General features: G+C 34.6%; 1 protein-coding gene across 7 annotated transcripts in view; it reads left to right on the plus strand.

Moving 5' to 3' along the window:
• Positions 1 to 14,833, plus strand: part of WDR72 (WD repeat domain 72) — a 201,282-nt gene that overhangs the window by 64,168 nt on the left and 122,281 nt on the right. For all 7 annotated transcript variants that reach the window (XM_039888997.1, XM_039888999.1, XM_039888993.1 and 4 more), the window contains one exon: positions 11,329 to 11,528. In XM_039888997.1, coding sequence (XP_039744931.1) covers positions 11,329 to 11,528 — 200 coding nt within the window. The remainder of the gene's footprint in view (positions 1 to 11,328; positions 11,529 to 14,833) is intronic.

The following is a 14,833-nucleotide window of genomic DNA, read 5'->3' on the forward strand; positions in this document are numbered from 1 at the left end:
TGTTTCAAGTTCCTTATTTTATGTCTATCATTTAAAAGTATATTCTTGTCTTCATTTCTTACAGCTGTGATTGTTTTCCCAAGACTGTTCCGTTAGCAAGGCTATCTCTCATCAATGATTTTATAAAAGAAGCTGCTCTTTTGATAAATCTTTAGTACATTACAATCTGATCATAGATGACATAGACAAAACAATCAGCAAAAATGAAATCAGATGACTTAGCTTACCTGTATAGGTATAAGGGGAAGTGTGTGAGCAGATATCCTATATTCTGGACAACTGAACATTCTACCAACTCATCTCAGGGAATTTCTCATTTTCATTAGCTCTGGCCTCCTAGGTACCAATTATTTTGAAGGTCCTCCCTTTTTTGCCACAATTCAAAATCTAAAGAACTCTGAAAGCAGGATATTTTTAAGAAATTAGTTTGTAGTAAAGCAACAAAACCAAATCTTAACTCACATGAGATTATTTATTACACTATGCATGTGTATATAGATAGATAGATAGATAGATAGATAGATTGATAGATAGATAGATTTTTTTTTTTTTTTTTTTGCTGTAGATAGGTGACATGTTTGACTACTGTCTGCTCTCTCAGACCTTGTTATAACTGTTAGCATCTTATATCTCCAAAATCTGAAAAATTCTGGATTCTAAAATCCTATGGTCCTAAATGTTTTGGCTATGGAATTGTGGGCTTCTGTATTACCTTTCTCTGTTATTCTCCCCAAAGTAATTGATAGTTTTCTACAAAATACCCTCTATACTCTGTGTCTTGTTTTCTTGCTTTTCATTTATTTAACACATTCTAATCTGATTTCTGCCAACAACGTTCCAATGGAACTGTACTTCTTGAGGTTACCTCACTGCCAAGTTCAGTTGTCATTCTCTGGGTTGCAGGTACTTGATTTGTCTGCAATCACTCTGTCATCAGTTTTTCTTTTCTCTTTCTCCACCCTCAGCCTTACATGATATTGCCTTCTGATGGCCAATAGCCACTCTTTCTCATGTTGTTCTGCATGCTTTCTCTATATTATTCTCTGGGTTTATTCTCAGTGTATTTCTTTTCCTTGGGCTGTCTTATCAACACAGATGGTGTGGGTGAGGCGGGGGGAGAGAGAAAAAGAAAGAGAGAGATTGTTGTAAAATATACATAACATTAAATTTTAACTATTTTTAAGTGCACACATCAGTGGCATTAAATATATTCACATTGTTGGGCAACCGTCACCACCATCCATCTCTGGAACTTTTTCAGCTTCCCAGAATAAAACTCTGTACCCATTGAACAATAAGTCCCCATTCCTCCCTCCCCTTAGCCCTTGGCAACCACAATTATACTTTCTGTCTCTATTAATTTGACTGCTCTGGATTCCTCGTGTAAGTGAGGTCATACAGTGTTTGTCCTTTTGTGATTGGCTTATTTCACTTAGCATAATGTTCTCAAGGTTCTCTGGTATTATAGAATGTGTCAGAAATTCCTATTTAAGTCTGAACAATATTCCATTTTGTGTATACTACATTTTTAAAATCTATTCATCCATTGATTGACGCTTGAGTTGCTTCCACCTTTTGACTACTGTGAATGATGCTGCTATGAACATAGATGTATAAATATCTTTTTAAGACCTTGTTTTCAGTTCTTTTGAGTACAAACCCAGAAGCCAACCTATCTATTTTGTAAGGCTCCTTCCATGACATAAGGTATACTAACCACCTAGAGGAAGTTGCAGTAGATGATAAACTACAGGAACAGTGATGATGGTGAGAAGAATTAGATAAATGCTCTAACTAAAGAAGAAAAAGGAAATGGTTCTGTAATGTTAAGAACCCACCGAAGACCACTGGAACCTATGTAACTATTCCATGACATAGGCCAGATGGGTTGGGACCTTCATCATCTTTTACATGAACTACTGAAAATTTTCCTAACCGATTACCTTGCTATTCAAACCCTTTCTTCATTTCTCTTCTTAGTAGTGCCAGACTAACATTACGTACTTTAAACTCAGCCATGAACACGCCACTCCTCATGGTATAAGGTGGAAATTTATAACTCCACTGCAGGGCATTACCATCCCTTCTTAGCTTTCCCCTAATCACTCTTCTAACCATAGCATACACAAATACCTGGAAACTTAAATCCTTTCTGAACCTGTTTCTTTGCTGCATTGTTTTAATTAAGAATTAAATGAGCTATAGGAAGTACTAAGCAAAGCACTTTGCACTTAAAAGTATCCCGTGGTAGTTAATGGCAGTTTTGATGATAATGATGATAGAAGGATGAGAAAAGAATATATATTACCTATGATTCCTTCTGAAGTAATTGAGTGCTAAAAATGGCATTTTTTAAATATAGATATGATTGTTCAATCACTGGCTATTTAGTGAATATCTTTATGATTTCTACTACACAGAAAATGAGGGTAGGAGAAGGGGTTATAAAAAGTATGAAATGTCCAACCCGGTTCACATTTATTTTTTGTGATTTTATGCACTTGGGTATTTAGTTCAGTTTTGTTTTGTTTTTGAGAGGCAGGACTTTCACATGCAAAATCGTGAAAAAAGAATTAAAGGCTTGAGGTCTAAATCTGTGGTCCAAAGTAAAAGTACTTCCACAAGTTCTAATTGTATTAATTTCCTGTTGCTGTGTAAAAATTTACAAGTTTAGCAGCTTAAAATAACACCCATTTATTACCTCAGAGTTCTGTATAGAGGTCTAGGGGAGCTCAGTTCGGGTGTCTGCTAGGGTCTCACGAGGCCAAAATCAAGGTGTCAGCCAACCTGACTCTTAACTGGAAGCTCTGGGGAAGATTTACTTCCAAGCTTGTGAAGGCCCTTGGCACAATTTAATCTTTATGGTTGTAGGTCTGAGATCTTTGCTATCGGTCTGTCAGCTAGCTGTTACTCTCAGCTCCGAGCGGGCACCCGGATCCTTGTACAAAACCTCCTCCATCTTCAATGCCAGTAATGGCACTTTGAATCTTTCTCATGCTTTAAATCTCTGACTTTCTATTCTTCCACCAGTTGGAGAAAACTCTGCTTTTAAGGGCTCACCTAATTAGACCTGGCCCACCCGAGTTACCTCCCTGTTTTAAGGTCAGCTGATTAGAAGCCCTAATTATATTCTCTTTTTTGTTAAGGAACAATATAAACACTGGAGAGCTATCCCATCATTTTTAATAGGAAGGAATCACATAAAGATGAGGGTCATTGGGGATTATTTTTAAAATCCTGCCTATTATATTGGTGCCCAGATAGGATAGTTTCTGGGGTCTCCCATGGATATGTGAGTCCATAGCACAGAATAAAAAGATGAGAGAAGACTTTGGGGTCATTAGGTGTAAAAACCTGGTATGAAGTTTTGCAAGTTCCACTGCCATGTCCCAAGGGGAAACTGATTGCAGTTAAAATGTTTTGTTCTTCTACCTCAGCCATATGCAAAATGGCGATTTTACATATGACTTCACCCCCATCCAGCACCTTATTAAGGAGACTGTGCCCCAATTTTTCCTTTTCCAATTCTCTTTCTCTTTCCAGGCAAAATTCCAGATCGACTCAGTAAGGTATTTACCCAATTAAATTGACACCAGAGTGACAAAGTAATTAATACAGTCAAATCTTCAGGATATTATATCCCCTAAGGAAGTTAATTTTCAACCAAGACCATAGAGGGAAAATAATTTCTATTTTTGAAATATTTTAAAATTTACAAATAAGCATGTGTGGTATAAAAATTCAAACAATAGAGAATGAATGACATTTTCAATATTTAGAAGCAGTACTATCTTAATGTTTTGTATATAATAGGTAATTAAAAACAATATATTCTTTACTTCATAATACAGAAACACTTTTCTGTAAACATTCACCTCTTAAATTGGTTATAAATTGTATTAAGTTTTAGAGTGACGTTAAAATTAAAATTTAATCATAGTAGATTCTATGATGTTAGCACATGTTTAAGAAGATATGCGACAAGTAAATGCCTTATAAAGAAAACCCTAGTTTAAAATTAATGCATTATTTGTATTTCTTATATATCAACAACTTTAAAACTCTGTGTGTTTTGATCTTTTTTCTTTCACCCCACCCCCACCCCTTTATTGTTTTTCTGGAGGTCAATGGTCAGAATTAGACGTAAGGGTTGAATGTGGCCCAGCTGATAAATCCCAGTGTTGCTCTGAATGTGCTGGAGGCGGTGGCAGACCTGGAGTTAAAGGTCACTGTGGTCAGGGACTTTGTAAAAATGTATTCTATATACCCTTAAGGTATTTAAGGTTGATGTGAAGCCAATCCTGAATTTGCTATCATACTAAGGCCTTTATAGAGAACAAAATGAGCCGCATCCTCAACAATTTATTTTACAGCTGAATTTATTATATTCAGATATATGTAGGAATGAAGTTATATGCCTTTATGCCTAATTTAATATTTTCAGAGTCATTCTCTTTCTCCACCCTTCCATTATTTTCTAGTTAGCTAAGTTCGACACCTCCAGGATCTCCTGTCCCTGGTCAGAACCCCTATCAGTTATACATTTTCTGGAGTAAGATGCAGTAACTGTGAAATGGTTTTGTTAGAAAGGGGGCACCAGGTCGATCTCCATACACTTCTCTGAGCAAAGCAATGAACTTCATGTGTAACTGAAGATAAATGATAAATCTTACAACAGACCCAGTGGTCAAATATTTTTATATGTGGAATTTGATTATAGCTGCCAGACAGGTGTTTTGTTGAAACCTAATTTTAGGAATTTGACTACAAAATGTGTTAGTAAGGCCATTTTTTTTTAGACTATTCTGTTTTAGAGTCATTTTGAAATATAACCATCCTCTTAATCATCGCCCAATATTATGGGAGATTTATTTAAAAAATGCCTGCCTGATGTAGAAAAAAGACCTAACTATATAATGTTCTTGCTGTTGAGTTCATGTAAGTAAAATTTATATTATTGCTAGTCACACAATAGGAATTATTTACCAAACTTCAATTTTTTTTTACAATCCCATAAGCAGAATATTTAATTGAAAATGTTTTATTTTTGTTAAACAAATTGTTTAAAATTTATTGGTTTACAATGTATATGATTTTAGGGAGTTGGGAGAATTTTATGTTCCTGTAGTAATGCAATTTCTGTAGGAAAAGTAACATGAGTTATAGTAAGTTATTTACTGTCTCAAATTAAATTATTTAAGTATAATTTTTTTGTTAAAATGTTTTTGTGAAATGTGATAAATGTTCATCCATTTGGATATTGTTTTTGAATCTTAATTTACTCCTGATTATTTGTAGATGGATTCATTAAGTGACTATGATTTCTTTTTTAACCATTTCTGTCCCATTGAGATAGTAGCAATTGCTTTTTCTACAGACTTAGCAAACATAATTGTTAAGTTGCGTGACGGAATTTATCTGCCTAGGCCTTTTAAATATATAACTTAAAGCTATTTATTAATTGATAGTATGCTATGATAATTTTATTGACTTTGAAAAGAAGTTTATATAGAAGACAGCAAATATTAACATATGGGCAAATTACAAGAGAAATAAAATTAAGAAGGCAACTTCTGGTTATTTGGAAGGGAATCGAAATAGACTATTACTACTCCTTTCTTTTCTTCATGTAGATATTCGAGTCTATTATACCATAAGGTATATTTTATCACCTAAAAATGTTTCTCTACCATCTGCCTTGCTCTTCTATCAAAATTGAAGGCAGCATCCTTCATGGTATATGTCTTGCTTTAAGATAGCTTAATACTTCAAAATCAGATTTCGTAACAGGCACATTACAAAATGATTATTTTTCCTATTTAAAAACTAAACAAAAAACTGTATGTGTCCTATAAATATTGACAATCCCAAGGCATTTAAAATACAGCTGTATTTTTAGTAACATACTAATTTACAACAGTGTCTGAATCTTTCTCCTTTCTTTTTTATGTACAGAAACTGCTAAAGGTTTTATGCTGGTCTCTTGAAACATCTCAGTCCAAATTTTCTTGGTGATGGCTTTCTTTCGCTGGGATTTAATCCTCACCCATCTGCCGATAATGCTTAAGCTTTTGTCTCTCTGTTCTGATCTCTACCTGGAACTCTATACACATGTTAACTTTGCATGTCTCTTTAGATATCTTCAAACTTGGCCTTCACCATAGTAGAAACATAGCTTCTGTGCCTTCTCTATTAGGGTCCTTTAAGTATCTAGCAAGCTGTGAAAGCCAAGTGAAATAGGTTTTACTGGAAAGAAGTATTTATTATAAAGGATTCAGGGGGTGTATTGTAGAGATCTCAGGGGCGGTAGTCCTTAGGAAAGGATTAATTTAAAAACAACTAGAAAGCTGAAGCCCTCTGTCCCTCGTGGCCTCCCCCTCTCCCTGTTTACTTCCTTTCTCCATCCTTCCTTCTCCCTCCCTCCGCATCTCTGTCTCTCACTCTGCATTTTCTCATTTTTTTTTTCTCTGTAGACTAGCATTTTCTGTTCCTCAGTCCATGGGACGAGAAATGGCTCCTTCACAGGTCAAGTTAACATGTCACGTTCAGGAACTGGCTTGCTGGTTCCAATTCCATATTCTTGGGGCCTCGGGAATGACCTGGCAGCATAACTGAGAGTGGGACAGGCATGGACGTGTGAATACTACTTTTCCTCGTTTTTGCCCCTCCTGGGCTCTAGGGTTGAAATTTATAATGGGTGTGGTCTGGCATTAACACCTGTCACACTGAGACCTTAGTATACTCTGATAATTACATACCCACCTCCTTGCACTGCTACAGGGAAAGGATAAAATTTAATTTATTCATTCGGTGAACATGTCTTGAGCCCTGCTTTGTATCAAGCTCATAGAAAACATACTTGCCAAAAAGAATTTAGCATCTTGTAGGGAGGCAGCCCTGAATTTAAGCAAGCAAATAAAAATATACGAATCACAAATGTGTTAAGTTCTGTAAAGTGAAAAAGCTATGATAGAAAACAACGCAAGATAGGAGAAATATTTGCTTTAGAAAGGCCACTCTGAGGAGGTGAGATTTTAAGCTAATACTTGAAGAGAGAGATGGAACTAGCAGTAAAGGATTTATTTTCAGGGATCTTTAAAAAAAATTAATTTGTGAGCAATGGGAGGATGACATAGGAGGAAGCAGGGGCGAGAATGTGACTCGTAGGTCAAGGATATGGGATTTAATACTAAGTGTAGCCATAGTAAAAAATCATTAGCCATATAATCCATTAAGAAGTATTTATCTAGCCTCTAATTTATGCCAGACTTCAGTCTGGTTTGCTGAAGAGGATTAAAAAATAAGTCAAATTTATAATCCTCCTCAGATTTTGATTATAACCTAGCCTGAGAAACGAGGCTGATTGAGGAGGTTCAAGTCCCAGTTAGGAGACAGGAGGCAGCCCACACTGGCCTTGTACCCAATGACCTTGGGCTCAGTTGTCAGACAGAATCCCAGAGCCACAGAGCCATGAAGGTTTGTTAAACTGCTCAGAAGGGGCCAAGTAAGAACCTGTCATATGTCAGAGCTGGGCTATCATGTAGCTCAGCACTCACTATATCCTACAACCTTCTATGCCTTTTAAAATATCTGCTCAGTGTAATCCTCACAGTAACCCTCTGAGGTAAGAATTATTATTATCCTCATTGCACAGATGAGTAAAGTGAGACACAAATATAAAATGGCTTGCCCAAGGCCACACGACAGGTAAGGTAAAACCAGAACTTGAGTGCAAGGTAGGGTGGTACTGAGTCTGCTCTTATCTACCATGCAGTGAAGTCTACTGTCTGTCAGCCTTGACAGAGACAGAGGACTATGGTTAGGCACAAGGTTGCAAAGGGAGTCATTGAGAAAGTCTTGGTTTTAAAAAAATGTGATTAGGTATGCTGCAGGGTGTGTTGAACGGGCGGTGAAAGCCAGATATACAAGTGGAAATATTGTAGATGTGGGCCTGCAACCAGAATCTTGGCTGATGCTTAAATATCTATGCGCTGGCTTTTGAGGAATAGGTGAGAACTGCTTTGAATGCCTGCCAGTGCCTCTTTCTTTCACTTTCTGTTAGGATGTTAATTGTTCTAAATTCTCTTTTCTTATTATTGGCTCCATTCTCTAATGTACTATTATATAGTTTAGGATAAAACAAATTATATCAAAACTCATATTAATAAAATAATAGAAAAAATGCAAGATGTTTATTGGAAAGCATTTTATACAATGAAGAGTTTACTTTTGGGCAATTTTGTATTATTTTTTTGTACAACATTTTATTAGAGTTGCAAAGGTACTCCTGGGACCTCTTTGGGGTCATACCCTCCTTCCTAGTTGACTGTTTTTGTTGTTGACTCTCAACAATTTTATTATATTCCTGAAGTTATGTAAATTTCATAATTTTAGGGATATATTTAAAGGAACATTCTGCACTGGGAGTGATGTATTATGGTGTATTAATCAGGGTCCAATGAGAGAGAAATGACCAGTAATTTGAACAGAGAAAATTTAACATAAAGAATTACTCTCACAAAGAATTTGGATACCAGAGATTGATTAATAAGAACTAAAGAACACAGGAAAAGCAGATTTAAAGAGCAAGCACTACCCATAGAGCTGAGATAGGCTGCCTGAGGAAAAGGTTTCCCAGAGAGCTAAGATCCTGACCTTACTGGAGAGAGGTCAAAGCTGTGCTCATTGGATAGTGGAGAAGCTGTGGTGTGGTGTGGTGTGGTAAATCTTACCAGAAATATGCCCTCTATGTTACTAGAGAAAGCTATTTACAGCGAGATGTCTCCCTAGAGGCACTCTGTTACAAAACCATCCCAGGGCACGCTGCTGTCTGCTAGGTGCTGCTGGCTGTTGTGCACTGCAGGAGCCTGGTCCTGGAGAAGCCACCCACTCTGCTGCAATAGAGCATCCCAGAACTGAAAAGAAAAAGCCTTTTCTTCTACCAGGTCTTTCCAGAAACTTTTATCCACATAGATTAACATCACAGCAGCTGTGAAAAGAAAAATATTTTATTTCCATAGCAGGCAGCGAAAGGTGGATTTGGAACCGAGTCAATAAATTAACAACTGGCACACATGGGAATCTCTGTCTATTCACAGCCAGGGTTTTGACCAAGGGTTTTCAAAAGCTGTTGTTCTGAACTTATTAGAAAATCAACTTATTATTTTCAATGCATAATTTATTTATTTGTCTCTGGTAATTTTTAAAGAAATTGACTTACTATAACTACTCCTTATATCACATTTTTGCTTCAACCAGTTCTTTGAAACAAAATAACCTATTTTTTGAGTATTTTATAATTAACATGATGGAAACTATTGTTCATAAAACCATGTGTCCAATATTTTGTTAGAATGGGAGATTTTCAGTTTGGAGTGTTACTTTAAATATTATAACAAATTAGTTTTCTGATGTTTCTTGCCTCTGCACTAGCATTAAATTTTAAGTAAGCTCCAAGTGGAACAGGATTGAGTTTTTTACCGTATGTTGCCAACATCCCACACAGTGAATAGCATGTAGATGCTGAGCTGATTAGTTATCTGTGCACGAATGAAAATGGATTCCAGCTGCTCAAGATTGTACGTAAACTATTTTTGTTACTGAAAAATACAAGGACTATAAGAAATAGTTGTGTTTGTAGTAGACATTAGGTACAGAATAGGATATATGAATATATAAAACATAGTATAAGGAGCATATGTATTAAAATATAACAAATTATTTCCCAAGATTCCCAGTATCTTTTAAAAATATCATAGTTTGAGGAAACAGAAAACCTAGGAGAAGAAAATATCCATGATGATACCATATTCAAAGAGAAATTCCTCATAAAGGCAGTGAATTTTACCAGATGTCTTGGTTACAAGTTCTGGAATGTGGTTATATTCAGAAAGTGATAATAACTATTCTTTGGTTTGAGAATCTCTTCTTATTGTCATCCTTGAGAGAAAAGATTTTCTTGATGTTGCTGCCAACTTCATTTATTAAAGACATCAATCTTGAAAGAAAAGGAAGCCTAGTCAAACAACATTTATTATGTTTTATATGTTAAAGATGTTAATGTTATAATGGAAAAATACATTGTTAAGAAACTAGAGTCTAAATTTTTGCCCAGTATATTAGCATTGTAGTTGTTACTGATTCAGAATCTGAAGCACCAACTAATGGTAGTTTAGTTGCTGTAAAGGAAAGATATAAATGAGAAGAGGGGAAATAAGGATTAGATAGTCAGAAGCTTCAAATCTCTCCACCCGTTTAAAGACATAATGGTGTAAAATCATTTCTTACTGTAATTACTTTAAATTGATATTTTTCTTAATTTTATCACTAAGAACGGTCATTTTCTTTCTTAGCAAATAGTACAACTATGTCTTTTTCATTGATAGGAAAAGTATAATATGAAATGAAGTCAGATTGTAGGTCAAGTTAATTTTCCTTAGCTTCTTTAGTTAGTAGGATATATTTTATATATTTAATATGGTATAAAGAATGTATATGAATTCGTAACTGATATGAGATAATGGTCATGGTTAATTCACATGTATTGAGATTTCACTGAGTATATGACATTGTATTTCATAAAAACACTAACTCATTGTGAATTGTTTTCTGATACTTTTGCTGTTATATACTTGTTTCTTTTAACTTTAAATTAAACTTGCCAGCACCTTGAAATTCTGAAACTGCAAGAATAGCAAAGAAGACGGCAAAATAATTTTTTTTCCCTTCTAATAATGTAAGAAATAAAGGCCAAAGGTTTTAACAGCTACAATACCAGCAATAGCAACAACAAAACGCTAGAGTGGCCTGCACTCATGAAGCTGTGAAAGTACTTGAGTGAGGGAGGTATTGATACAAAACGTCTGTATTCTTACTTGCCCTATCCACTTAAATGATATATTACAAGTAGAAACCTTTTAAGCCAGAAACTCAAGCAAAGCACTGTGGATTCTCTGTTGTTTGAGAGTTGGAACACTAGGGGACAGCACTAAAATATTGCAGTTTTTTGTCTTTGATCACTTGCATACTGTATAATAAGTACAAGATTTTACTGTTAAAGACTATTGAATGCCCTGTTGATTTTAGTGGATGCACAAAGAGAAAGCACAAAGAGAAAGATGAGCTTTTCAAGTCCATAATTTCAGCCTTTGGTGAGACCATGATTTGAATAATTTAGAGCAAGCCCTCAGGCTGTTTTTTGGTTGCAAGAAGATAGTGAGGCATGATAACTTACAGAACTGTGATTTTTCTGTTAAAAGTGTTTTGTTCTTTTCACTCTTTTGGGGTAAATATTTCTCATAAATATTTATTTCTAATCTTGTTTTTCAGGTACTTTGGAAAGACATGAAACAGGAGAAAGAGCAAGAATTATTCTTAATTGTGATGATTCACAGTTTCTAAAGCCTGAATCTGTACTTTCAGTTGCCTCAGAGACACCCAAGCACAAAAGTGTAGAACCAAGATCCTCCAGCTCTTACCAGTTTGGGCCAGTACCTTGCCCTGGTCTGCAGGTGGAGCCTTCATGTAAGGTAGGTTCAAATCAAGCTGCTGCTTACAAATATCATTAACCCTGACTAAGAATTAGTATGCCTTCATAAACATATGACAATTAACTCCAGCACAAAAACTAGAACTTAGATATGATCACCTCTGTCAGACATATCTACCAAGTGATCTTGGGTGAATCAGGATAAATTTTTGAGTGATTATTATTCTTGGTATAACATTCTTTTTGATAAAATAGGTTTTAGCTTATCGAAATTGAGCCAATTTTATAATAACTTTTGAACCCTAGATAGTTTTCCATGGAGAGAAAGAAAAAACCTCCATTCTGTAGTCTGAATCTTTTTTTTTTTTTAGTTAAGAGTATTTGGCCTTTTTTTCTAATGAGAATTACAAATAAACCAAAAATGTGTCAGAAAAACTGGATTATCATATGGACAATTCTTTAGATATACTCAGCATCTGAAGGCTTCCAAGCCCCAGTTTATACACAGTGATGGAGTTTACATTTATTTTCACAAACCAAGTCAACCAGCTTCACAGAAATTTGGATAAGCTTTATTATTTTTCAGTTCCAATTATGATATAGTAATTTCATTTGATTTCTTTAAGGGACTCTTCCATCTTTTTGTCATCTATACCTCCAAGTTATCTCTTCATCTTGTTATAACTATGCAATTTTTATGCATATATTTACTGTAGGATTTTTTGAAGTAAAACATTTTCATAATGTTACCTATTTTTAATGGCTAAATCATGCTGTATATATTGTGTATATACTATTACTGATATAAATTTTCTATGGCTTAATATTTGGATTACATTTTATGTTTCACTTTTATGAATAACAGCTAAAGCTTTTTTCATATTTGATATTATTTAATAGGATATCTTTCCAGAAGTGGGATTTCTAAGTCAAATTTTAGCTGATTTTAAATTACATATTTTTAACATTTTGCATATTTTGAAGACATGAAGACTGATAAAATACCATTAATAAGGAGTTTAAATAAAACTTCATTTTATCTCATGTGTACGTATATAGTTAGAAGCAAAGAAATGTGTCATCTTCAAGAAAGACCAGTTTGTGCCTCAGAATTGCAGGGTTTGGGTGGGCCACCAGCATACTGTCTTTAGCTTTTTAGGTTTAGTGACTTGATTTAGATTTTACCAATGAGGCCAAGGTTTGTCAACCCTTTGACAACTGAGTCACACTAACCAAACACCCAAGAACCAAATGTATAAACTAGAATGATAATCATTTAATAAAACTGTTTTATATGTTCTCAAGAAGTCATGTTTTATAAAGACAGTTATAACATTCACAATTGAATATGAAAGTCATAAGACAGGAAATTGAACCACACTTATGTATTTTAAGACTGGAATAAATAAAGCCCAGTGAGTGAGCCCAGCTGACTGCCATGCATTCCCATCTTAATATGGCTTTATTGCTGTCTATTCATAATAGAATGTACATCTTATAGTGGGAATTATATGCTAGAATAGTAGATAAGAACTTGGAGATGTGTCTTGACTCATGCATGTCAGATGTCTAGGGTCTGCAGGAGGAAATCTCATTCATCAAGTGCCTACTTTACTAGTTTAATTCCCAGAAGGTAAACTGATTGCTATTTCTTTCAGTTTCTTGGAGGACCTCAGAGCTACCCTTTAGGTAGTGATAATAGTATAAATAGATTTCATTTTTTTTAATATAATTTTGTTTCTTTCTTGACTCTAGGAAGCAATAAAATGCCAGGGTCTTGTTTTCCTACTCTTAGGCTGATTTCCACTTTATTTCTTAGCTGCTGCCCTTTACCTTAGATGACTACAGTTTCCAACCTTCACTCTCTACAGAGTCAGAGAATTGAATTAGGACTATCACCTCCTTTGTTCTATATGCTATTCTTCTAATATTATTGAGCTTACTGTTAACTAGAGCTTTTTTATCTGTGCTTCTCTTAATTTATATCTTCTCCAATTATATACTTCATAACTTCATCCTCTTGGATTTAAGCCATTGAACTTGTTTTAACTTCATCTTATTTATAAATTTGATAAGTACGAGATTTCAATATTGTTTATAAATTCTCCATTTTCCTTACTATTAACATAGTAAAATGCTTTGTGAGTTTTCGCCAGAAAAAAAATCTGTTTTAAAAAGAGGATTTAAATCATACTCACTTTAGAGGTAGGAGTAATGAGGAACAATAAGCCTGTGAACTTTAGAACTAAGGTTACTCTGTTTTAGAATTTTTTGGTGTGGATTTTAGTGAGACACAAATGAAATATTTTTGAATGGTAGAATGCACTGTTTAAATAGAAGAATAGCATGTAAGGTCTGTGCAGTGAGCTCTGTGTTCGGCATATTTGGAATTTATTAGAATGCTCTATTCGCATTTTTTCCTTGCATTTAAAGAGTGCATATAGATTTGGGGAAAGGTTTTAAAGATAACAACAACTACAATAAAACAAAAAAAATGAGTCCAATTTGAAATATTAGATGAGTTGAATTTGTGCAGCTAGACAAAGAAAAATCTTTAAGGTAAGAGAGGGTCAGGGTCTTAAAAGATTTAAAGGAATACAATATCATATTAGTGATGGGGAACAGCTTTTCTCAGATTCTGCTGAGGATAAAGCAAGATAAAAACTATTTAAATTGCAGTGGGAAGTAATTAGCTTCAAAGTAAGAAATCAACAAATTTACATGGCAGAAATCTTTGTAGCTTCATTACATTTTAAAGAGAGAAGGCCTATTTTATCTGTTGCCTGTTGGTTTTAAATTATTTTTCTGCACTTCTTGTCTGTAAAATGAGTAAAAGGATAAACTGGGTTATATTAACTGCCACAATTTAGATCCATTGTAGTGTCCTAGGAATGTCTTTTTAAAAACAGATTGTCTATTAAAAGGGTCTCCAACAATTCCCCATGGTTGTTTATTTAGAGCTACACTGTTTAATATGGTAGCCATTAACCACGTATAGCTACTGGGCCCTTGAAATTTGGCTAGCACTGCACTTTAAAATGATATTTTGGACATATAAGGTTAAATAAAATATATTTTTAAAATCAATTTCATCCACATTTTATTTTATTTTTTAATGTGGCTACTACGCAGTTTAATATTACATATATGGTGGTCATTTTATTTGTATTGGACAATGTTGAACTAGACCAGGGATAAGCACACATTTTTATAAAGGACCATATGGTAAATATTTTAGGCTCTGCAGGCCAGACTTTTGCTGTTGTAACTATTCAACTCTGCTGTTGGAACGTAGAAGCCACCACAGATAATTCTTAAACAAATGAGTGCAGCTGTGTTCCAATA

The sequence above is a fragment of the Pteropus medius genome, unplaced genomic scaffold, assembly GCF_902729225.1.
Source record: "Pteropus medius unplaced genomic scaffold, Ma_sr-lr_union100, whole genome shotgun sequence".
NCBI classification, from domain to species: domain Eukaryota; kingdom Metazoa; phylum Chordata; class Mammalia; order Chiroptera; family Pteropodidae; genus Pteropus; species Pteropus medius.